The sequence below is a fragment of the Bombus huntii genome, chromosome 4 (genome assembly GCF_024542735.1).
Source record: "Bombus huntii isolate Logan2020A chromosome 4, iyBomHunt1.1, whole genome shotgun sequence".
Taxonomy (NCBI): domain Eukaryota; kingdom Metazoa; phylum Arthropoda; class Insecta; order Hymenoptera; family Apidae; genus Bombus; species Bombus huntii.
The window spans coordinates 11,940,420-11,965,326 of NC_066241.1; the positions used below are offsets into that span (position 1 = coordinate 11,940,420).

At 35.6% G+C, this 24,907-nt stretch overlaps 1 protein-coding gene across 3 annotated transcripts in view; it reads right to left on the minus strand.

Moving 5' to 3' along the window:
- Positions 1-1,156: 1,156 nt before the first annotated feature.
- LOC126864698 (monocarboxylate transporter 10-like) overlaps positions 1,157-24,907 on the minus strand; it is a 310,627-nt gene continuing 286,876 nt past the window's right edge. For all 3 annotated transcript variants that reach the window (XM_050616263.1, XM_050616264.1, XM_050616262.1), the window contains exons 9-12: positions 23,903-24,188; positions 21,882-22,056; positions 14,151-14,357; positions 1,157-13,225 (exon numbers count right to left, since the gene is read on the minus strand). In XM_050616263.1, coding sequence (XP_050472220.1) covers positions 12,807-13,225; positions 14,151-14,357; positions 21,882-22,056; positions 23,903-24,188 — 1,087 coding nt within the window. In that variant the 3' untranslated portion in view covers positions 1,157-12,806. The remainder of the gene's footprint in view (positions 13,226-14,150; positions 14,358-21,881; positions 22,057-23,902; positions 24,189-24,907) is intronic.

Consider the following 24,907-nt stretch of genomic DNA (forward strand, 5'->3'; position numbering starts at 1 on the left):
CGCATATTTACGAAATTTTCGTTTCATCGTTTATATAGCAGTTTTTAAACGCTGGATAGGATTGAACGTATTACAAAGATAATTCTGAAATTATTTCTTTCTCCATTTTTCGTTATTTTTAGTACGTATTTCGTTTAGATATATGTACATATCTATGGTCAATGTCTATATATAGAATTAATGGAAAATTTAATTAGTGGTAGTAGAAATACAATTTTGTATGTATAAAAAATTCTGTCACTTGATCTTTCTTTTAGTTTTAATTGTGATACATTCAAGCACGATGTACGCTTTATATTTTATTATATATGTAATTTTTTCGCAACTATCTTATCGTCTGAAGGTAAAGTATGATTTTTCTTTCAATATCTATCTTACCATAAACAGAAGACACTGTATAGAAATTATAGTATCTTTTTTAAACATGTAATTACGTTATTATTTTGGATATAACCATTTACTAAGCATGTACATAGATAAAAATAAAAAATAAATCATATGTCGCGTTCTGAAATACCGATCTAGAAAATCGGAGTGTTTCTTATGCCCTCTGTGAATTGCTACGACGAATATAGGAATTATATTTAACGCAATCAATGAAAGAAATAAAATGCATGTTAGTAAAATGAGGTACGAGTCGAAAACTCGCAATTCTATATAGAATAAAGAATAAAGAAAGCGATAAATATGGACTTGGCGCTTACAGAGCATCGCATCACGTTCTGTAATACCGACCATTCAGAGGTATTACTACGCTCTCTATAATTTATGACATAGCGTCGAGTGTAATTAGCCTATTTAAACGCAGACCATTTATTTAAATAAAATTTTAATTAATGCTCGATTAAGTTAGTTTCTAGTGGTTAAATTCATGTATCTGAATGTGAAGTACCATTTTATGAACGAGAAATCGTAAGTAATAAAGAGAATCAATGAGATCTTATTATATGAATTTCAGTCATATGAACTATTTATTCCGCGACATTTTATATAGTCGATTATAAGAAACTTATTAAGCCGTTCGTGAAACTACCATTGATTTCTAACATCGTAGATCGGACTTGTTCAATAGCATGCGAAATGAAGCGGTTTGCGAACCGCAAAATATTCGTTGGAAAGGCGTGACAGGTTTGCACGAGTAAAAATAATTGACTCGTACAATCGGATATACATTTTATTGGTCCAGCTGTTCAACTACATAGAACTATTTATAAAACTTTTACAAAATGCTCAACGCTTCGTAATGGGAGACCTTGCGTATTTCCTTCTCTCTTCCCCTCTTCCTCTTCAATCGTCTCGTATTTTAAAAAGTAAAGAAGTTACGATTTCCCGTAAATGTCGGTTTACAAGAAGCTTTCACAAGGATCAAGTATTACATTTTACGTGTGTCCGTATACGTGTCTTTACGCGTGTACGTGTACGTGTACGTGTACGTGTATGTATGCGTGTGTACAACAGGTTATCAGAGAATTCCTCGAGATACATCTACGAACAGAGTTTCGCGGATAGCGGATTTTTGAAAGCAATTTGCCGCCTCCAAGTCTATCGTGATTGCGCAAATACTTTCCGCTATATCCCAGCCTCTGTTCCTCTATGAAACTTTCGTGCGAAAATTTGCCGTTCGGATCGAAAAAGTTCCCTTTAAACGGCCATCGACGACGATATCTCGAGAACGACGCGCCGAGAATCGCTCGAATATCTATAGGTTTGTTCGTAGCCTCGCTTTACACGCAGAATCTCTTTCTTTTTTTTTTTTTTCTTTTTTTCTTTTTCCCCTTTAAGCGTACATTTAGTAGTTACGAACGAATGGAAAATGGTACACGAATAGAAATCGAAAAATCTGGTCTCTACGTTCTTAGTTCTTACGACGTTTCGCTAAAATTGGTACGAGGTATAAAACTCGATTTCACGCTGCTGCATTTTGAATTTCGCGCTCGAGACTGTTCGTTCAATATCGTGGGAGGATTATGTTTGATTTGTCGTAATAAAATTGTGAAATTCGGTGAACCTATATACTACACCTAACACTGGTAATTAATGTATGCAATTATCGTTTGATTTTATATGCGCGTCGATTGTTAACTAACCAAACGATAAATTTATTTATTTTCCGTAAAGTTAAATTTGCTATCTTCTCTGCGAAGATATTAACGATAATATGTTTCTATTATCAGTAGTCGATAGCAAGTAATTATAAAAGGAATTAAACACACGAATGCCTGTAATTAGTATTAATTAACAATTAATAAATATATTTACTTAGTACGACACATTAGTAGCGGTATAATAACAGCGTGACAAGTATAGAAACTGTGTCGGGCGAATGGAAATGCAAAGTATATGAAAAAACGTATACAGGGTGGTTGGTAACTGGTGATTCTACGCGAAAAAAGGAGTCGAAAATATAGAATAAAAATTTTTCGTTTCAGGCTTTGTTTTCGAGAAAATCGACTTTGAATTTTCGCTCGGTACGCGTGCACTTTATCACGTCTCGTTATAACGGTTCTCACTGTAGATTTTTAAAAAAATTAAAAAAAAAAGAAAAAATTTTTATTCTATATTTTCGACTTGTTTTTTCGCGTAGAATCGCCCCCTTTCCGCTTGTACCACCAGTTACCAACCACCCTGTATATAGAGAAAAGAATAGAATTATTTACTCGTATATTTTATAAAAAAAATCATCCAAATCCTTAAAACATAGCACTGCAAACGTAGAAAATTTCTGTGGAAATAGATTGCCGATGCCTTGATCACATTTTGTTGTAACAATACCAATAGAATGAAAATGAAAACTTAATAACATTTTATTTGATAAATCTATGAATATTCAGTTACTTGAAATAAAATAAATATATATCCTTTTTCAAATTAATGCATTTTTGTTTATGCATATATAAAAATTTGTCAATACATGTAAACTTATCAAATCAATATGTGCATACATTGACCAGTTAGTGTACATGTCTGCTGAATTGATACATTTGCTATAACAAAGATCTGATGGACCGTAAAGATTAGAAAAAGACTCTGGTCTTCTATGTTTCTTCGTGGATAGAAAGCTACGATTGTATTGTAGAAAAAACACTCGAGATACTCGTGGACAATGAGAAGGGAGGAACTGTCGTACGATGCTTGTTAAAAGGTTTCTGCGAACCTTCCTTCCTATCATTTATGTTTCGTTAATTTGCGTTTGTCGTTTGATCGTTCGATTTCGAAGATTCAAATTTCAAACTCCTCGTTCGGTTCGATTAAACCTACGTGAAATTTCTCGAAAATGTTTAAAAACTTTTAAAAATTCCTTACGGGGAATAAAAAAGCGCTGTGAAGCATATGGAACATAACACGAAAATGGTTTTCTTCTGGTTCGTTAACGATCTAGTACGATAGAATATTATCGAAAAACAAAGTAATTTGTTTCATTAAATTATGAAAACGCATTAGATTAATAAATGCTTCACTGAAGTTCATTCGAAAGATTAGAAATACGGAAACGTTTCAATAATTTAAGAAACGTAATTTATCAAATTCATCAAAATTTATCAAATTCAATATTTCGTACTCCATGAAATTCTGCGGTCTATGTGGAAGACGAAATAGCAATTTCTATCTGTGAAAAGCAATTGGATCAACGAAGCATCTACATAAACCTTAAGGTGCTAAACAAAATTTGCTATTTCAAATATTTACCTAATATTAGATCAAACTCGAATATTAAACAACGTTGTATCAACAGAATGTTGATCCTTAACAGAAAGAAATTGCGGCTTTAAAGAGTTGAGAATTCGCATCTCCGGCTTTCCAATCAACGTTCGTCGCGATTGATCGAAATACAATAAGTCGTGGAAAAAACACACGGCAAAGTGTTCGATAAAGACAATTAATCCTACGACGAGTGAGTTCTTTTTGCTTGGTTAATTAATTCGCTCTTCTCACTCTCGGATATTACACTTCAAACGCTTGATCGTTCAAGAAGATACAAGTGTGTCGAAGAATTATAATGCGAACAGTGTTCTATAAAAATTGGCAGTATACAAACAATTCACCACAAAGAGAATGAACGAAGAGTATGAACATCTTGGAACAGGGATCGTTTAAAAAGAACGATACATCGATCTTTCGTCTTTTCTTTTTTTTTCTTTTTTCTTCACGCGGAAATTTTCGTATATCGTTCATCTAACTAGGCGAAACTTCGTACATTAAAAACTATACGACACGTTCTTAAACGACTCGTTAAACTTTTTATATCGTTGGTACTTATGAATTATCTGTTTTGTTTTTCTAATAAAGATACCACGTTTGTTATGTTACTCGAAGAAGCTGCAGTAGATATAAATTTCTACTGATTTTGCGCTTCGATGAATTGTGATGCTTTCGTTCATCTCTTCCTTCAAACAAAATTTCACGTTACACATTTCGCTGATTGCAGTAATTGGTCGTTGAAAGTTTTATCAGTCTATGGCTGTTCAACGTACTTCGTTAACAATCGCAGTAAAATATTCATTTGCTTTTACGATACGATAAGTTTGCTTTTACAACAACGTAAAGTGTCTTCCGCGATTATAAGACGATCATTTCCCAAACGCAAGGTATCTTAAATACAGTGGAACGTTTTACGCTTTGAGTTACCAAAATTACGATACAGTTGAAAAATCTGAAGCTTTGCAAGTTCGCCGATGATCCTCCGATTTTTCACGTCGTTAGTCGCACCAAATATTTTCCACTTTCTTCGTTAGTAGACTGTGGACGATTACGTAGATTCATAAAATTTTTAAGATAACTGAAATAATATAATTTAAGTACAGCTTCGTTTTATTTATTGAACATTACAACAAATAGTATGTCCAATTTTTTCGGGCAAATTTTGTCCTAGTTTAGATAAGAGATACGAAAATACGGAAGTTTTTATCGTTTCTGTCGATAGATACAAGAGTATCAGCGACAAAAAAGAAATAATTGAATTTATCGTTTTATAAAATTCATTTCAATTGTATTTCATCTCAACTCATTTCATCTTCTCTCATATTCTTCGTATCCTGTTCATCGTGCGTTCTGTCTCTTATCGAATATATTTTCTCATTCAACGTAAAAGTTTACTGTTTGATCGAGCAATATCGAAAACTCAAGCGTATTATTCTCTTGATATTTTCGAGCTTTCTCGTAACATTTTATCCAACCTTCGAATGAACATTTTTCCTTCGTTTATGTCCATCCAACATCCTCACGATGTTTGTCCGAAAAAATTGGCATATTATTTTTACGTAATATGCACATCCTGCGTAATTTACACGCGTCTGGTAGTTCTATCCACAGTCTACTTATTTTACTTACAATTAGCAACGTTCAAGTAACGAGGCGACTTTCGAAAGGACTTGGACAGCGATTTAAGCGCGACAAGTGACAGCAAGAAGCGGAAGCGTGACGATATTGTGTCCCTTTTACGGGATTATCTAATCTAATTAGCAAAGCGAATCGTTCTTCTCAACTTTGCAATCGTTTTCGTGGCGTTTTTTAATTCCCTTTTTTCTTCCCAATTTTCCATCTCACAAGCTTGTACTGCGATGGTCTCAGAAGAGCCGATCCCGAAAAAACCCACAGTAAAGTCTATCGCGTAAAAGGGAGTTGATATTTTTGATTGATTCGCGATAAACAAACGATGTTCGCGTGGCTGAATCGTCGCGTAAACCTAGAACACTTAATATTCAGGTACTAATCACTTTATCATTCGGTGACTCGTTTGCTGTGTATCAAAGTCTTCGAGATGAGTTGTTTTTATTTAAGAGCTAGTAGGAATTGAATGGTTGAACCTTTGGCTGATGTCGTCAGACATTGCGAACAGATTGCTGCGACAATTTTCTCCTAATCTAGTTTTGATTCTCGTCGATTCGATCGCGCAATTACTTTGCTGTAATCTAGTTTTGATTCCTGTCGTCTCGAGATCCTATCACAACGAAGATCCCCTCGAATCGCGCACGAGTTAGGTGAAAAAATCAACTGACAGAGAAATTATTTTCACGAAACATCGTACACGTTCTTCTGGATTTTTCATTCTTCTTTGTGTCTTAGAGTAGTTTTACCGTTCTTTAGGATCCAACAAATTAATTTACATAGTTCTGATTCGATACAAAACGAGTTATATTTCTTAATAGAATCGGTTACGTTTCTAAATCGTGGCCATTTAAAGGCGAATAGCGTGGAAAATTCAGAATCAGATTCAGTGTAGTAAATTAAAAGCTTCGTAGCAGTTTTATAACAGCTATTTGTTTTTTTGAATTCGCAAAACTCGTTCGTATGCGTTTCATTTAACTTAAATGAACATTTCTCAATATAAATTTCTAAAGATCGTTTAATTTCCAGATTGAGCGTCCACAAGGTGCAAGATAAAATCCGAAATAGCTGTATTTATTTAGCAATTAAGTGTAGGAATTAAATTTAACTCTTATAACAGAATTGTATGAACGAACTTATCTTCCTTTTTAATCTTATAAAATATGATTTTCTAATCATTATTGCAACCTTCTTGCAGCATTTACTCACTCTTAAATCTTCTACTTGGCACGTTGAAACTTTTAAAACACTACCATAGCGTGCAAAAGAAGATTTCAATAACACCATAAATTTTGTTACCAGACAAAGCATGTTATTCGCTATCATGAAATAAAAGAGTGAGTGACATCAGCCGAAGATTAATATTGACTTCACGTGTTTCTCGATTGTTCGTCCTGGATCCTCAAATAAAGGATTCCCTTTTAATAGGAATTTCTACTAGAATCTGAATGAAAAGTTTAGTGAACTGCTAAAGTTGAATACTTGTTTGCAGGCTGTACAAGCTTTTCTTTCATTAAAAGTCTATTCTTCCTCTGTTACTCTTTCATCTTACTTAGAAACTCGAAAGGAAACAACGATCGTCTCTCTAACAGAGACAATAATTGAGCTTTTGGATATATTATACACGAATTACACAAGATTCGTCGACATATTCGATCATGAGTGTGTCTTTTCTGACTCTTTTTTTTTTTTCGTTAAATCGTTAACATCGTAGGTATACGTACATTTCAATTGTTCCTAAATTGTACTTACTTTCCCAGGTTTCTACGATACTGTATATTAAAACATAAGCAAAGTTTCTAACGATTGTAATGTGACGATCCTGGAGACCAGCTCCATCCTCTATATTTTATATCTCTAGAAATTCGAATCTCTTTTTCTCATGCTGCCACGATATTTCTGTTACTTTGTTCTGCATTCCACTTTCCTTTTGCTTTCGCCCTTCTGTGCTTCTCTTCCTTTTAAGTCTCTAAATGTTATTTCGTGAACACACACGGGAGGGAAGTATCGATCCATTTGTTAATGGGCGAGTGCCTTTTAAACGATACAAACGAGAAAACATATGACCTATCTCTCTATATTTAGACATTTTTGGAATATTTTCCATTGAGACGTTTACGAGTTTGCTATTTCTTAAAGCTACGAACAGGGGCAACTCTGTTTTCTTAATATCGAAAGCATAAAACAATTTGAATAATTCTTTTCCTTTTTTTATAATTCAGGTGTAAACGTTTGGGAGTTTAGAATTCTTTCAAGTCACGAGGAAAGACAAATTGTAACCTCTGCATCGAAGTATTTGGATGTTTGGAACTTGTTAAAAAATTACAACGAGAAGATAACTTAATTGCATAACAATGTTTTTCGATATCGAAAATTGAGGAATTAGAAATAGTAGGACGATGATTAAATAAGGAAATATATAGACAGATACTTCTCTCACAGTAACATCGTAACTAAGAAACCATTAACACGAATAAGTATTTCCCTAACTTACTTTGATACTTCAATTATAGATCAGATAGACTATATAAATTCCATTTACATACATCATACATCTTAACACATTTCACTTTCTACCATCGACAAAACGAGTGGCATAAAACCTCTTCATAGTGCATTTTAAGATTCGTTTCTCTGAACACCGATAATCACTCTTTGCATTCACGTTTCATTCTACCAGTCGTTTTTATTAACATTCACGCTTATCTCGCGTTTTCGAGTCAACGAAGTTATCTTTTCCAAATAATCGGTCGTATTTTTCTTTTTATTAGAGGAACTCGAAGTGTCTTCTTTTGATTTTTGTTTCCTTTCACCAGATGATAATTTTTACGTTTTCTATGCCTGTATATAGAATATTGAATAATTTAATAATTTGTTAAACAATAATTGGATAGAATTCTTATTAATGAAATAATTGAATTTAACAATGGTTCTAATAATTCGTTAACTAAACATATTTACCTATTATTATTAAATATTATTATGTGTATTAACGATTACTATCATAATGATTAAAATAGCTACATCATGTTATTGGTTCAATAATCATTTAGATTATTCATTTAACTATTAGCCAACAATTAACGTTATTTATTCACACAATCGACTTTGACAATCTTGTACGAATCGTGCTTCAATATCGAATAAATTTATTATTTCAGGTAAATCGACCATTTACCAATAATAAAGAAAAAAATTATAGTTCAAGTAGTTTTAAAAAAATTCCTTGAGAAGTTCATATTACTATCATTATTACAAAAGTTAAGTAACAATTCAATTCTTCAAGATACAGCTGGTATTGTTACTTCGGTCGAAGCTACAATTTTTAAAAGTACTTCTAAGGAATTTCTCTAATGTTTCAACAGCTACTAATCAATAAGAATCCAACTAAAAACCCATTTTCTGTTATCCTATCTCTCCTCGATATTCCATAAATTCTATAATATTTTAACCACATCTAACAAGCAGAAGTCCACTTTCTATTATCCTGTGTTTCACCAATGCGCGATAAATACTCTAACGTGGCAACAGTCTACTAAACCATACAAATTCAATCAATGATTCACATCTCAATCATCCTGTCTTTCCGCCACGCTCGATAGATTCTCTAATATCGCGTTATAGTTCGATGAAACAAAGATCCAATTAAAAGACCTCTGTCTATCATCCTGTCCTTGCTCAGTACCCAATAAATGTCCTAATATTTCAACAACTGAGAAACAAAACTCCAGTTCTCGTTACCCTACGTTTCCTCCAATACTCGAGAAACTAAAAGAAGCTGAAATCGTCCTTCGATAAATACGACCATAGAAATCCAACTCTGCATCGTCGTATTTCCCCTCGATGTTCAACGAACTAAAAGAAAAACACCAGGTATCCCTACAAAAGTGAAATTTTTTAAAAATCCTCGCGTTCTACCGTCGATAAATTAAAATGGACAATTAAAAAAAAGTTAAGATGGATAAGTTGTTAAAAGAACGCAGAACGTCAATGTGGCAAAAATAAGAAATTGACGCTTAACAAAGCAAACCACCGAAAGAAGTCACTTCGAGCTTTCTCCGCCTTGATCGGTGACTCGCGTTCGCCAGAAGCGTTCCGATCCCGGTAATCATCCACTTAAGCGTCGATCGCTGGCATAATCGATGTAAACTCGAAAATTTAGTGATCGGCGATGGAACGTTGCGGGCGTAATTCGGCCGTGGGCGGTCTTGAACGCGGGCCATCGTGTTGTCGACACGCATCGTTTGCCTGGCATCTGCCAATCGGGCCCGGCTGAATAGAATTTCCGATGACAACGAGATTTCGATGTCAGCCGAGGCGCGCGTTGTCAAGCATATATACCCGGGGACGACGTCGCGATAATAGCCGCTCGTATTGTTCACGGATATTGCGCGCACAAAAGATCGTTTCGATTAACCGAACCGAGGCCGGATTACGCGTTTCCCTCCGCGCCGGTCCGCGCTCTGCTCTTCCGCTTTCCGGCCGCGCGCAACAACGGCCAATAATTGTCAGATTTTAAAGAGCAACGATGAGGGCTCGTGTTTCCACGTGGCTTCGCTGCTAAATTTATGGAAATATGCGGTGGGGGTGGCTTGGGGGGATGATGATGTACAGGGTGTTACCCAAACGGTGATACAATCTCAGAATCGTTGGAGTTTCATACTTTGTATTTAACGACGTTTTTTAAGTTTGTATTTTTAATTCTGAAGGTATATTAATAATTGCTATAAATAGAATATTTGTTTGTTTGAATAAGTTTGTATTTTTAATTCTGAAGGTATATTAATAATTGCTATAAATAGAATATTTAGTTAATAATGGAGTAGTATAAATTAATATAAAACATCAAATAATAGTAACAGTACAAAAAAGCAAACTCAAAAGATATGTTTCTGTCCGGATTCGTATGTTATCGAAGTGTAGACGCTGCGAGAATACGAGCAGCGAAGACATGTAGAGAATAAGCAACGTAAGAGGTAGATGTTGCGAGGTGAAGTTTAAGTTGTGGGATTTAAGTAGGAGCTAAGTGCGAGAGATGAGAAGCTTGGGCGTTGGGAAAATAGAAAGGAGAAATGCGATTGAATGCGTTCGTGGGAAAGTAGATAATTAAATAAATAATATGAGCTTCTCGTAGGCTAAAATGATCACGCAACTTCACCTTCTAGAAGATTTATAATTTCGTTGTTAGATTTTTATGCATTTGTGGGAGATTTGAAGGCAGCAAAATGTACAAAATGCACGTGATAAGCGGAAAAGTATAAATAAGTTGAGATTTAGCATTCGTCATAGTATTTGGTAAATGAACAATCGTCTACCTAAGTTTCAGTTTTTTAATTAAATTTGTAAGAATATGCCTGTGCAAAATTCTTCGCGTTAAATATTCGTAATAAGACAGTTACTACAGGAGATTTTGCTATTCGAACTAAAATCATCTAAGGAACGAAACAAGAAAAGAAAGATAAGGAAAGAGAAGTGTATAAGATAAAAACAAGACAAAACGAAAAACATTTGTACTTCGTTTTTAATATAATAGTTTAAGTTTGTGTAATGGAGTACTTCAAATACGATTTTTCATGAATCCGGTGATTTCTTCTCTCACGTAAATTCATCTTTTTTCGAATTGAATCACCAGTTTGGAAACACCCTGTATAATGAACGATTGAGAATCATTTGGCGCATTTGTTTGCGGGCACGTAATTCGGATATTGAACGAAAAGGTGGGATAAGTGGTTTAGGGAACGACGTTTTCTGGCGTTTCAAAGCCTACGCGTAATCTGGCTTTTGTTTGCCGACGAATGGGAGAGGTTTAAAGAAATACGGGGGTTAAAAGTTAAGTAAAAGAGAAAGTTGAATAGACAGAGGATAGAGTCTCCCCTTTGTGCCTACCTTTAAAGGAAAAGTAAAGATAAAAAAAAAAACTGTGAAGTTGTTTACGACGAATTTGATTAACGTCATTTAATTTTTAACGTCTTTAACTATACGGGAAAATAAGTTTGTATTTTTAATTTTGAAAGTATATTAATAATTGCCATAAATAGAATATTTAGTTAATAATGAAGTAGTATAAATTAATATAAAACATCAAATAATAATAACAGTACAAAAAGGAAACTCAAAAAATATGGATATGGTGCGTGATTTTTAAATAACGTTATGTTATAAGAAATTATTTGATTTAAGTATTATAGATTCTAATATCTATATTAATATTTTCCTGAGTTCTTTTAATTGCTCTAAAATCAAGTAAAAATTTGGCCATTTCTTTGTGATCTCGAATAATCAATTAGATTTAGGGAAGTTGTAATATCTAGTTTTCAACAAACTTATAGTTCGATTAAAGAAAATCAATTTTATGGTTCAATGAAATAGAAACGGTAGTAGAGTCAGTAACTTTAAAACTGGTAAAAGGGTCGCCCTTTAACACGCTCAAACTTTGTACGATTATTCACCGGAAGGCGTGAAAAATTCCCAGGAAAAGAACGTGCTCTCCACTCTGCGATTCTCAAATCTTACAGAAAACGGTACAATCTCGGATTCACAGCGGTCGTAAAGATCTTTCCTTTATCGTGAAATCCTTCACTGTCTTAGATTATAGTCTTTAAGGCAAGCTGTTGCGAGTCTTTCTCTTTTTTTTCCTTCTTCGTGAAAGCAACTGAGCAGAGCACGTACAGATTCACGTAAATAACGATCAAAAATTCCGCGATAATTATATCCTCGACAATATCCTTCTTACTCGAACCGTTTTCGACCACTTGAGATAGATCTGGTTAACCCAAATTGTTCCATAGACCAAGAATGTAACAACGATAATATTCTTTAAAAGTTAAAAGTGTTCTTTAGAAACGAATATCATAAGAATCTATTTTATACGTAAACGAATTGCAAACGAATTTTTGTTAGTTTATTTCAATATTTTTAATCAAAAGTTTGAAATCGCTGTGTGCTCTATAAAATGTATGGACATAAAAAGATTAGAGTTAGTTTAGAATTCTATTATAACTTAAAAAATCCTTTGGTCATTCAGCTATATGTCAAGACGTAAGAAACTTGTTTAATATTAATATAATAATACTGATATATGACATTTCTGGCATAATTCCACATTAATAATAAACTTAGTTTTAATCATTTAAAAAATTGTACTTAAATCTTCTAAAACTGGACAATTTTGTGTGTAGATGATACAAATAAAAAAGTGATGGCAAATTTGTTATATACAAATTTACATTTCATTTAAATTTTAAACTAAAAAGCTAAGAACTACGTTTGAACGAAATTCGCACACTTTAAATGAAAAATTTCTCTCGCCACGTACAACATCCTAACGGTTAACCAGACCTAACTTCAAACAACTAACAATCAACAAATCCCAAGAATTCTCCATCACAGCTCCAAGCTTGATCATCGTCGTATCCAACTGTCTCCAACAACCAATCAACTATATTCGTTCCTTCTCCTGGTTTTTCCAATTTTTAATTGATTCAAACGCTTGTGGTGATTTGTTCGATCACCGTGACGTCTCTGTGCCGTCTTGGCCGACTCCTGTAGGAATCCTGATGACTCAGACCCTCTGGAACGCTCTTGCTAGGTCTCAGAGGCCCGTAGAATTGCGGTTGATAGTAATGTTCGGCAGTGTGCATCCTCTCCATTTCTCTGTCGCGAAGATTCTCCTCCATGTCCAAGGGCACGTGTAACGATTGTGATTTTGGCAACCTTGGCCTTGGCGGCGGAGGACAGGCACACGGCGGAGGTATGGTCACGTTGGAGAGGTGCGAGCCAGGAAGTAGAGGAGACGCCGGCTGGCGACCCCAGCCAACCAGGAAGAGCAACGCTGCACCGCACAAGGAACTTAACGTGCACGCGTAGTAACCCACCCTCGAGCTGTTCGCGTTCATGTAACCTGAAATTTAGAAATTAGGTGCTTTTAGCGGAGGTTGATCAACGAAAGAAAACACGAATTTCGTACGTGAGCAAAGAAACGCACTGGAGATGAGTTTCGTGTTCCGTTTTGAAAAATAGTGTTCCTCAAAGGATATCATGAAATTTATGGTATTAATTAATAATATGGTATATAATTAATTAAGTATGGTCGATAAAAATGTTCTGTTTTAATCTATAAACAGGAATTTTGGTCTGGAATTTTATTTCTTGATCCGTGATTTTCCAGATGAGTATCGTTATGGGAATTGGCCAATGAAGGAACACATGAATTTTGTATGGGAGTAAAGAGAATCCATTAGAACACGGTTTCAAGTTCTATTTTCAGGCACAAAGATTCCTAAAGAGGATCATGAAATTTGAAAGCTTCGTCCATGAAATATTAATCTAAAAAATGAGTATGTCTCGTTATCGGTCAGCGAAAAGAAGCATGAATTATGTATGCGAACAAAGAGAATGCATTAGAGTGGAATTTCAAGTTCTGCTTTGAAAAACAGATCTTTTCGTGAGAATTATTTAACTGGAAAATTCCATCAATCAAATTTCTCCGTTTAAATCCGTAATCTAGGAATTGAATATCGTCGATGGGAGGTGATCGATGGAAAGAAATATGAATTTTGTACGTGAATAAAGAGAATTCATCGAGCGTGTCTCTTAACGATTATTTGATAAAATATATTTATTTAAGAGCACTACGATTCTTTTCAGAATGTAGAATGAATCATTTTGTTCGATTATTGAGAAATGCTCGATTTCCATTTTACGAAAAATACATATATGTGTATGAATTATAATAATTGGAAGATTCGAATAAAGTGAATAATAGCATTTGACAAAAAGATACGAAAGTAAATAAACGAAATAAATCTGAAAGAAACGCGGTTTACCAGTAAGAGGAACTCCGAGAAGAATAGGTAAAGCTTCTGCGGCCTGCACGAGTGCCCAGGAGCGTGCAAAGTGTTTTGCCCTCAGTCTTTCGAGGGCCAGCATTTTCAGGGAGTAAAGTGCACCGCCGAGGGATGCGCCGTACAAACCGGAAGCCAGAATCAGCCCGTGGTAACCTTGCACGCTGCCCAAAGCCACCTGAGTTATGGCTGAAAAATGAGCGATGTATCTTCAGTCATTGATCTTGAAGAAAACAGAGAGTATTTTCTTTGATGATTATTGAGTCGAGGAATTCGGAATATCTTTTTGGCCATTAGTTGCGGAATATCTAATTGAATTTTAAAATATTCTATTGTTTAATGTTCATTCGAGAAAATGAAAATCATAAGAAAAATATTTTAATAGAACTTACAAACACGTATAAGATACACACTGCAAATTCATGAAACGTGTCTTCATCACACACATACACCTGAATTTTAAATTAACATTTGGAATATCTGCGAGTTTTATATAATTTGAAATTGAACTGTACACCTATTCGCCTAATTTCCACCGTAAAGAAACTCATCAATTTTTAATATCACCAGGCAAAATAAATGTCATCGCAGAAGACATTCATGTTGGCAAATTTCGTCAAGAGAAATGGCTATAGCAACATTCGATTTTTCCTCAAAACTGTCCTAAAGTTTCCTGAAAGCACCTGATAATCCACATATAACTGCTTCGAAATTTACTGTATAATCTCTTATCTCATTAATATTTCCCTTTTTTCATAATCTTCTCCTTGCTCTCCCCTTTTAACGTTTCTTTCCCACCTCCGCGTGTATCCTCTTCCAACGATATTTCTTCAGACATAAATAAACAACACAGGAGTTAACATAAATTCCTCCCACCCTCTTCGATCAGCCCCAATCTAAACCATCTGTAAATCGTCATATTTTTAACTATCGTAACATTCCACGTCCATGCACGTCACTCCCACACGGGAAGAGGATAAAGACGCAACGCGACGAAGCTGGCACATTCCTTGCCTGTCCTCTTCGTGTCGTTCGGAGGAAATTGCAAATTCTTTTCGTCGGATGGTTTATCTGTCGCGAGTGAATAGCAGCAACGTTGGCAACAAACTCGATCCAACAGCAGCCACCGGGATAAGCCGCTTTTTTGGTGGGTTGCAACTCTTCCTGGTCGCGCTTGTATATTTAGCTCTCGCTTGTCATCTCCTCTAGCCGTTTCCACGGAGTTGAAAAAGGGACGTTTTCGCGTACACGTGTGCACGCCCGAGCTACACTGGCTTGCAAAAAGTATTTGCGCCCACCAATGCGTTTACTACTGAGTTATATGGCAAAAGAAGGTTTAAATAGGAGAATTTGGTACAAAAAGTACTATACTTTTATGAAACATGTGTGATTGTATCTGATCAAAGCATTGGATAAATTTAATATATGTACAGCGCTGTAATAGATGTTAGCGATGTGGTGAAAAATATGTAATGTAAAAACTACTATTAAACGTTAGCAACTTTGAATACATTAGTTAATTGAACTGTAATTGTAGCTAACACGTTGGCTGCCACGCGAATATCACATTTCATATCATATTTTACATCAAGCGTCATATTCGTTATAGTACACGTTTGAATATTTCATTTGAACTGTTATCACTTACTGCGCCATAATGTTCAATCTTTGCAAAATATCGTATTTACGGACATTCTATTTGACAATATTATCGAAGCCATACATATTGTTCAATATTTTTCGGTCCATGAAATTTATTTTATTTCAAGCGTTTCAAGAAATTTAGTAGAACGTGGATCACCAAAAACCGACAAAAAACGACAGTCAATGTGTTAATTAGAGCCAACAGTAATAAATTTCGTGTCATTTAGCAGTACTTTCATGCGATTACAAAAATTTGTTATTATGAAAATTAAGTGTAAAATATAATTAAAAAAAAAAAATGAATGGTAATAAATAAATTCTTCATGAGAAAATAAGAGCGTGTACAGTGTAGAGATATTTGTTGCAGCCACTGTATGCGTTAGGGTCGTCGACTGAAAATATGGTTCTTCGTTGATTACGAGTTACGTTTTCAGGAATTTTTGCTGCTACGCCCCACGTTTCAACCCTTGTTCCCGTTCATGTGCGTCGTGATGCTCGTCCAGGAATTAGTACGGCTCCCAGCCCGAGTTTACCCGGTTTTATTTCCCTCGTGGACGATATTTACGTTAATGTTAGTGGCGTGAAGTATCTTTTGACGCTTTATTGGTCATACGTGTTTTAAAGTTGTAATTGAAATTTAAGTGGTCGAGGGTGGTTCATTTTTGGGAAAATTTAGAGGCGTGGATTATTCCGAATACCATGATTTCTGCTTTTATAAATATCTTAATTCTTAACTGGTATTGGTAAATTATATTGTAGGATATCTAATATTGATTTCTTCTTATTAGATAGAACGTAAGATAGAAATGAAATAAAATATTCTGAAATCAAGCGACCCAATCTAAATTCTTATGGAAATATGAAAAAGTAGATTTAAAGCAATCTGTTGGCTTAGAAAACGATTTCCTTAAAACTCTATCAAAACACCTGTGGGAAATTCTTATTTATGTTTATAGCGTTAATTTCCAATTAAGTAATAATAAAACTAGTAGAAAATTCAACATATGTTTTGAATTTGTTTGTAATTTTTCAACCAGTAGTACAGTTACATTGTTTTACAGATTCTGTCGTTTCAAGGCAATCGTAATATCATCCTTTCGTTATTTATTATGATCGATATTTATATCAACTTTGTTTGAGCCCTTCTATAATTTGTTACATCGTATCATATTCCATATTTTAGGATATTTTTTAGGGCAGCTGTTTTAAAGATGGAACTCGGATTCGTGTGGCAGAAAGTGATTAATTTCGAACGTTCCGTGAATCGAAGCTTACAACCAAAGTTAATGAATATTTGGCTTCTCGCTCTGCTCGTTTATTTTTTGGCAACATTTCGGTGATGAATATTGAATTCGACACGCGGTGATTAATTTCGGACAATTTTTTCGTAGCAACCTGCGTGTAAAATAACGTTTATACCGTTAATTATCGTTTGCCAATTTACGTATGTTTAATTACTATAGTTAAATAAACTTTCCAATAATAACGAATTGATTCCAAAGAATATCCTTTCCAATGTAAAATTGTAGCTAAAATTAATATTTGTATCATCGTTGCGTTTCTGAAATATCTTCTGTACGGCTAAATTTTAATATTTAATTAAAAAGTGAAATTTTACAAAGATATTGGAAATATTAATTTCTATAATGATTGGGTCTGTCTCGAAGTTACCAGGTAATTGATGACTCTATAGAGAATAAATGTTATATTAATTTTCATTGGTCGTTAATTGCGCACGATTTGTTTAATGTTCTGCGCCAATGTCTCCGTGCGATTGCTATGAAATTTACGCGTTCTGGCTCCAATAAATGAAACCGCTATTCTATATAAAATCGGTAATTATATGTTAAATATTTCGTGTATCTAAATTATGTACATAATTGCTCACGAAGCGAGATTTATCTAAAAGATCTTTAAAAAGCAATCAAAGAAAGGAAAAAGATATTTCATTATATTAACAATTAAATGTTTGTTCATTTTATTTCTTCCATTAATTCTAACAGTGAGTTATTGTTTAACATCAACGTCACTGTATTTTACCTAATAAAATTACGCTATTTAACAAGAAGAATGTCACAATTCAGAAACTATTTAACAAATTATTGTTGAAGTTTATAACCCGTAATTATCCAATTACGATCCAAAGTCGTTCCGAAACAATTATAATACCCAGATAACATCACCGCGAATAAAAAATGTTCCAAATCGTTTTTTTCTTCCTTTCAGAAACCTCATCGCTACTGAAACATTTCATCGGATACAAAATAATCGCTTCACGATAATCGTCGTTTCTAGATAATTGGTAACAATAAACCGTCTTCTGACAATAAAACATATTCGTCCACGATCGATCTCATCCCAATTAAAACCAACGGTCGACTGAAATTACAGCAGTCGTCTTCTTTTTTACCATAATTTCCTCGAACAATGAGTTTCGAGCCTCAGGTTGGATTCGTCTCTGCGTCTCGTCGCGATTCTCAGATTCCTGGGAACGATCCGGATTCTGGTAGAACCGGCTCGGTCAATCGACTGTTCGCCCAGCGTGGGATTAAAATTTCACGTTCGAGCGCGCGGCCGCGATGAAATATTCCGCGCTTCTCAAACATCCACCGAACGATTCGACGAACGCGGGGGTTTCGTTTTTTCTCGGAGATAACCGCGATTCCAACCAATTCCACGTATTTCGTCTCTTAAACTGTACATAGTGCGATTAAATGCAAGTAGTTTTTTCAAAGCTCACTTTTTCCCATTTTTTTCAGCTCAATTTTTTTTACGTAATTTTCCACTTGTGAACGAGCGAGTGACGAATATCGAACTGAATCAATGGCAAGTGAATTTTGTTATGAAACGACTTTCGGTTCGGTTATCTGAATATTTTGGAATATTTATCTGGAAAGAAATTATTATCCTCTTTCGAAACGACTGTGTTTAGTTGTTTTAGTTGTTTATTTAAACAATATTTTTGCTCGCGAGAGGAGAAATTATTCTATTACGAATTACTGTGATTTATTTTTTAGATTCTCTTGCACAATGATTATTATTACTAACTAATTAATTAGGCTATCAACTTCGACAGTAGTTGATAAAATTCACTCGTGAAATTTATCGCTCCCGTCAAAAGACAGATTGACTAAGTGTGTTTTTTGTAATTTATGATTGGTGTTCGATTAAAAAAAAAAAAAAGAGACATATGTCTTGCTTATGTAGATGCGTTTATTGCAACAAGATAGTATAAATAATCGTAAATTTCAAGGTAAATTTAAAAACAGAATGTTTTTAATATTACTACCTTTCTCTATTTTTCAATTTATGAAGCGGGCTGTGTATTTTGGTATTTCAAGGCTTTAAAGTTACCGTTTTTGCATCCTGGTTGTAGAAGAGTATCGAGCACCATATATACAACGAATTTTCTTCTTTCCAAAATATCCATTCCAAAATTTTCTATTTTTAGGAATTATATTTTTCTCAAAATTAATAATACGTTTTCCAAGGTTGATCGATTAGAAAACCCAGAAATACACATAAAAATTCTAACTGACTTTCCCATCAAAATTTATCTCTATCGCTTTAAGAATGAGTTAAAATCACGCAAACCAATCCAAGCCTCGTTTACGTACACCTCACGAAAATTAAAATAAAACACTACAATAGAAGTCAATGAAACAGCATACCAAGTACCAAAAGAGAACCTCAAGCTGAATTAAACCCCTATTTTACTACCATCCCATTATCCAGCCAATTAGAAGCTCGGATCGAAAATCGACAGAAATATCCCTTGTGGTGGAACCTGCACAGCATTGGTAGATTAGTTTCTCCTTCGTTAACGAAATCACTGCGAGCCTGGGCTTAGCGTTGCGTTTTAAATGCGCTTCCTCTGTCCAGGAGCAACCCCATTAACGATTGCAACGATCCTCTTTCTCTCTCTTTCTCTGTCGCAGCGATATTCGTCTCCGTGTGGCCAAAGGAAAGAAAGGAAGGAAGGGACGAGAGAGAGAAAATGTGCGCGCATGTATATGTAACAGAGAGAGAGAGAGAGAGAGAGAGAGAGAGAAAGAGAGGAGGAGAGAGGAGAGTGGCGAAGCCATCGAGGGGGTGACTCGAGAACAGAATGGAAAATACTTTGTGTCGAGAACTCGAGTCGAGGGTAAGCCGGCTGAATGAGGGGCAAAGACGTGTATGCGGCTGACACTCGAAGAGCCCAGGCCGCTTCAAAAGGGTGCACACAACCGGTAGAGGGAAGGTGGACGGGGGTTGAAGTCTACCCCAGGACTGAATGGGGGCTATACGTTTAGAAACCTCCGGACGACGAACCTTCTGGACGAAAGCATAACACACACGACGGTCACCAACGACCGTGGTTACCCTTTCTACTTACTGGGTGCTCGAAAATATTTTTCATCGTGGGAAGATGGATAATTTCTCTACAATTATATTTAATTTTCTTCTTCTTATTTGGATCGGATTTCAAGTTCGTTCTGATCGTGGAAGAATGGATAATCTTCCCTGATTGATGCTTAATTTTCTGTTTCTTGTTTGGATTAGATTTAGAGTTTGTCGGTGAGTTGCATAAATTATGGACATTTCTAGAGAGATTTTGATATGGAGATTCTATCGATAGATCGGTTCTAGTTTAAATTTTATTCTTCTTATTTGAATCGGATTTAGAGATTGTCAGTGAGTTGTACAGAGTTATGGGAATTTTTGGGGAAGTTTTGCGTCTCATATAGAGATTTTATCGATGGATCGTCTCTGTCTATGAGATAATCAAATCTAGAATATTGCAAAGGATTAGCCGAAGTTTGCTTGATGTATAGTGTACACAAGGTATGTTTGATGCGGGTAAGAAGATTGTAATTTGTAATATATTATACTATAACCGTATACATGTTAGAATTACAAAATCGAATTACAAGGTAGGAAAATGACGTTCTTTGAGAACGCGACTAGAATACAGTAATCAAATTATATGCTTTAAGAGAGTAATTGCAGGATATTGCTCGCTGTAGTACAATGTATATCACATTTCGTATATATCCTCTTCCGAGCATACCTTCAGGTGTAGCAACGTCAAACCTAGCGAAACACCGAAATTACAGTTGATACTGTTTGAGGTTGCGCGCTTAACTCCTGCCCTTTTGGGATAGAGCTTCGTCGTTTCGCGAATAACGTAGCAATTTGCGAGGTTCGGTACTAGAAACCATCTGAATACAAGCTGCCATCTGATTAAGCTTCCTAGGTTGTTATAATCGTTGATAAAACGTAATAGATACACGTTCAAAAACCTACAATGTAATATCACACGAATGGCTCGAATTGCTTTCCACTTTTGTTGCGAAACAATTTTAGAAATAAATTCATGAACTTAACAAGCGATATAGAATTTGGTGTGCTACGATTTTAAAGTTCCTCAAAATACATTTCTTCTAAATTTTCGCAAATTCCTTGCGATACTACAAAATTATCTAATTTCAAGAAAATTCTTACGAATCTCTAAAATTCACACCTGCGCTTTGTCGCACGATTAAAGTAATATCAGCAAAGTTTTACGAGTCACAGGCTACACATTCTAATACTCTTGCACAATACCGACAAAATTTGATAAGGAAACGCATGAAATTCACAAGTAAATTCTACAAACTCCAAATAATCTGATTGTTCCCCGAAAGGATGATAAAATTATACAGCAGAATTCCATAATCTAAAACTTGTGATTCGTTAATCGATATTATTAATCGTTAAACCATTGTACAAAACGGCTTCAGAGTCACGCTCTCCTCGAATCTCTCGAAACTTCCAACGAAATTACACTTCGTTTCACGTTCCTCCAAAATTCCCTCGATTTTCATTAAAAGCTCGATATTCTCCATCCAAGGCGGATTTGTAGGTAACGTCGTCTCGCTCAAACCAAAGCAAACTCCTCGACACCGCAGAACGCTCCTCAGTCACGCGATCCTCCATTCTCTCTGTCTCTTTCTCTCTCTCTGTCTCTCGACCAAACTACCTTCCCTCGCGATCCGCAACGCGGTTCGAGCACCCTCGCCACAACAGCGTAACGCGTTGTATACTGACCAACTCCGAGTAGTGCTGCCTGACAGAGACATTGCCTGGACACTAGGCATTGGGCAGATGGTCTCGCGGTAACGACACCACAAGCTGCGCAGCCGAGTGCCGCTGCCAAACCCAGGCAAGTCTGCAAAAGCACCACTGCGCTCGCCTCCAAACCATCTTTGTGGCCCTGGATAGCCTGAAACCGATGTATTTTTCATTAGCTGATTGCTACGACAGAGACAGATCTGAACGTACAATAGATTGAGTAAGTGGTTAATTGAAGAGGGGTCTGTCGGATCGATAGTGTTGGGAGACGTTTGACGAATAGGTTTGGTCTAGTTTGTTGCAGAAAGAAAGGTGATGGTACGTGTTTAATTGCGAGGTTTTTCGTTTAATATCGTCATGGTGGGTCAGTAAGTTGCGGATGTTCATGCAAATTCATATTTTTATGAAGGTAATTCAAAAATAGAATTTAGGTGGAATATTGTTTTATCTGCTAAATATTATAAATAGAATCGTGTTTTGGATATTTTATATATTTTTCCTATCACCTATACGATCTGACCAAGACTTTTGATAACGTGGAAGAAAAATCGGAAGAGAAATGAATCCAAGGCTAGGAAGATCTTTCAGGATTTAGATCGGATTTTAGATTTACGGAATCGACAAAGGGAGAAAGTTATTGTTAGTATCATACAAAGTGAGAGAACTCAAAGGGGATTATAATTATTCTATGTGAAAGATAAGTCTGTTAGCTGTATTACGTTTTCCTGTCTCGATTCTAATAATTCTACGTCGTGTATGCTTTCAAATATACAGTTTTCATAGTTCTACGGTCTGTGAATTAAATTTCTGTTCACATCGATTTTCAACGTCATCCACTGCGAAGAATATCACGTTGGAAGCAGTTTCATGAACTCCTATCAGATCAGAAATACTAACTGACGCGTGTAGGCGTGCAGAAATTGAGACAGGGCGCGCAGAAGCGAGGTCAACCGCGATTATGAACGTGTAAACCGCCTAACTTTGCCGAAACTTCACTCGAGAATGAAGTTGCCAACTGTGGCCCGTTCTCTGATTGCTGCTACCGAGTAATACGCGTGTTTCTGGCAGTTTGACGATTCAGCCTTTCGGATGGTCCGGCCATGGTATTACAAACTGGCCAGTGATCGGTTAGTTAGCCTTTTGTTGAAAAGTTAACTCCGCTGAATCGTTGTATGTCTCGTATCATCAGTTACTATCTATTTTATGGTGACAAATAAAACCTGCGATGCTTCTATTAATTCATGATTCCATTATTTCTCGATTTCTAAAGCCTATACAGATGCGAAATATGAAGATAATGTTTGTAGGTGTTTAATGTTTAAAGAATTTCGGCAATCGAAGCACTCAGAAGCCACACTGACTCAAATGCATAAGTCGAGAAATAGGGAAAATTGATGTTACAAACTTTAGTACAACGTTAAATTGACTTTGGCATTTGCTATAAATGGATTTATGAAAATAAATCACATATTTCTTAGGAAATGAACATCAGTTACGCTATGTATGTAATAAAATTGAAAAATTTACAAAGAGTGAAATTGATCTGTCGAATATATAGTACATTCGTATTGTACATGCGAGAGTGAGAGTGAGTGTACAATTCTCTCTATACCTTAACATGATCAATTTGGTTTTTTCAGAGGCTTGATTAACAGTCGAGTTTCGCAACAGGGCTAATGAAACTTGAAAATGTTTCGCGCAATACACGCGATATAAAATTAAAAGAAACGAACGATCCATCGTAACGACAGGTAAATTAGAATATTTCGCGACGTAATTGTTGCTATCGTCTCTTTTCTCGTCGAATTGCTGAACAACGAAAAACCTGAATTTTCGTTTAACAACGTAATGCATTGGCAAAATTACAGGCGTTCGAATACTATCGCCAGCCTATATACAGCCGAGAAACGTTGCAATATCAAACTTCTCAACTCTGAGAGCCAAGAACAGGATCCAGCCTAAAGGCAGTTGCTTGGTAGAGTAATTAAGGTACTCACGATGTAAAAGGCGGGCGTATAAAGGCCGAAACCGGCTGCCCCAGCGGCCAGCATCAACATCCTGACAGGCCGACTACCTAGAGGGCTGAGATCCACCCATGGCTGTCTTGGTGGCTTCGATGCGGTCTTCTTCTCTTTCAACTTGCCACCTCGTTGATTCTTCACGTGTAACATGGCCCGTCGTTGCGGGTGATAGAGAGAGGCGCTTCTGTAAATCAAGCCCAGGAAGAAGGCCAACGACAGAGCTCCGGTTACCGACTGCATGCCACGCTCCCAGCCCAGCTTTCTGCGGAAACACCGTGTCGTTATGGTTACAGAATAGAATTTTTTTCTTTTCTCTGCTTACGATCCACTCTTACGCAACTTTCCTCCTTTCGCCATCAAATCCTTCCATTACTTTTTTCCCTCCTTCTATTTGTATTTCTATCGTATCTGTCAATTTTTTGTATCGGTCAAAAACGTTTGTTCGTGTAATTCCATTCTTATATACCTCTGTTCGTAAATATCGGACTGTTGGAAAAAATTCGCAACGTTTTTGCCAGCTGATTCATTCCACTGTATTCTACTTGTCGTGTAATCTCACTTTTCTTACGAACATATAAGACCTTCAATCTGTTTTTCTAAACTTTGTTATGAACTTTCTGAATACTTTGTTTGTTAATTAAAACGGACACAGGGGAGTTGAAAATATAAGAAAGTGGAATTCAGAATTGTACAGAGGAAATTCTATCTTTTGATGTACATTCGTAAAGTGATAATTGCAACGATGCCATAAATATTTGTAATTATTGATCACTTGACTGCGGTTTTTTCCACAAACTCATATTTTTATTAACGGAACTGTTAAAACGCAATCTGCGTGAAGATTTATTCGATCCATTAAATATTGTAACATTCGTATCATACATTTTGCACATTCTCGCAATTATTAATTTTTCGTAAAGGCGTCAAAATCTGCAGTCTATTCACAACGATGTACCACGATATTCATTCAATAAATTCTAC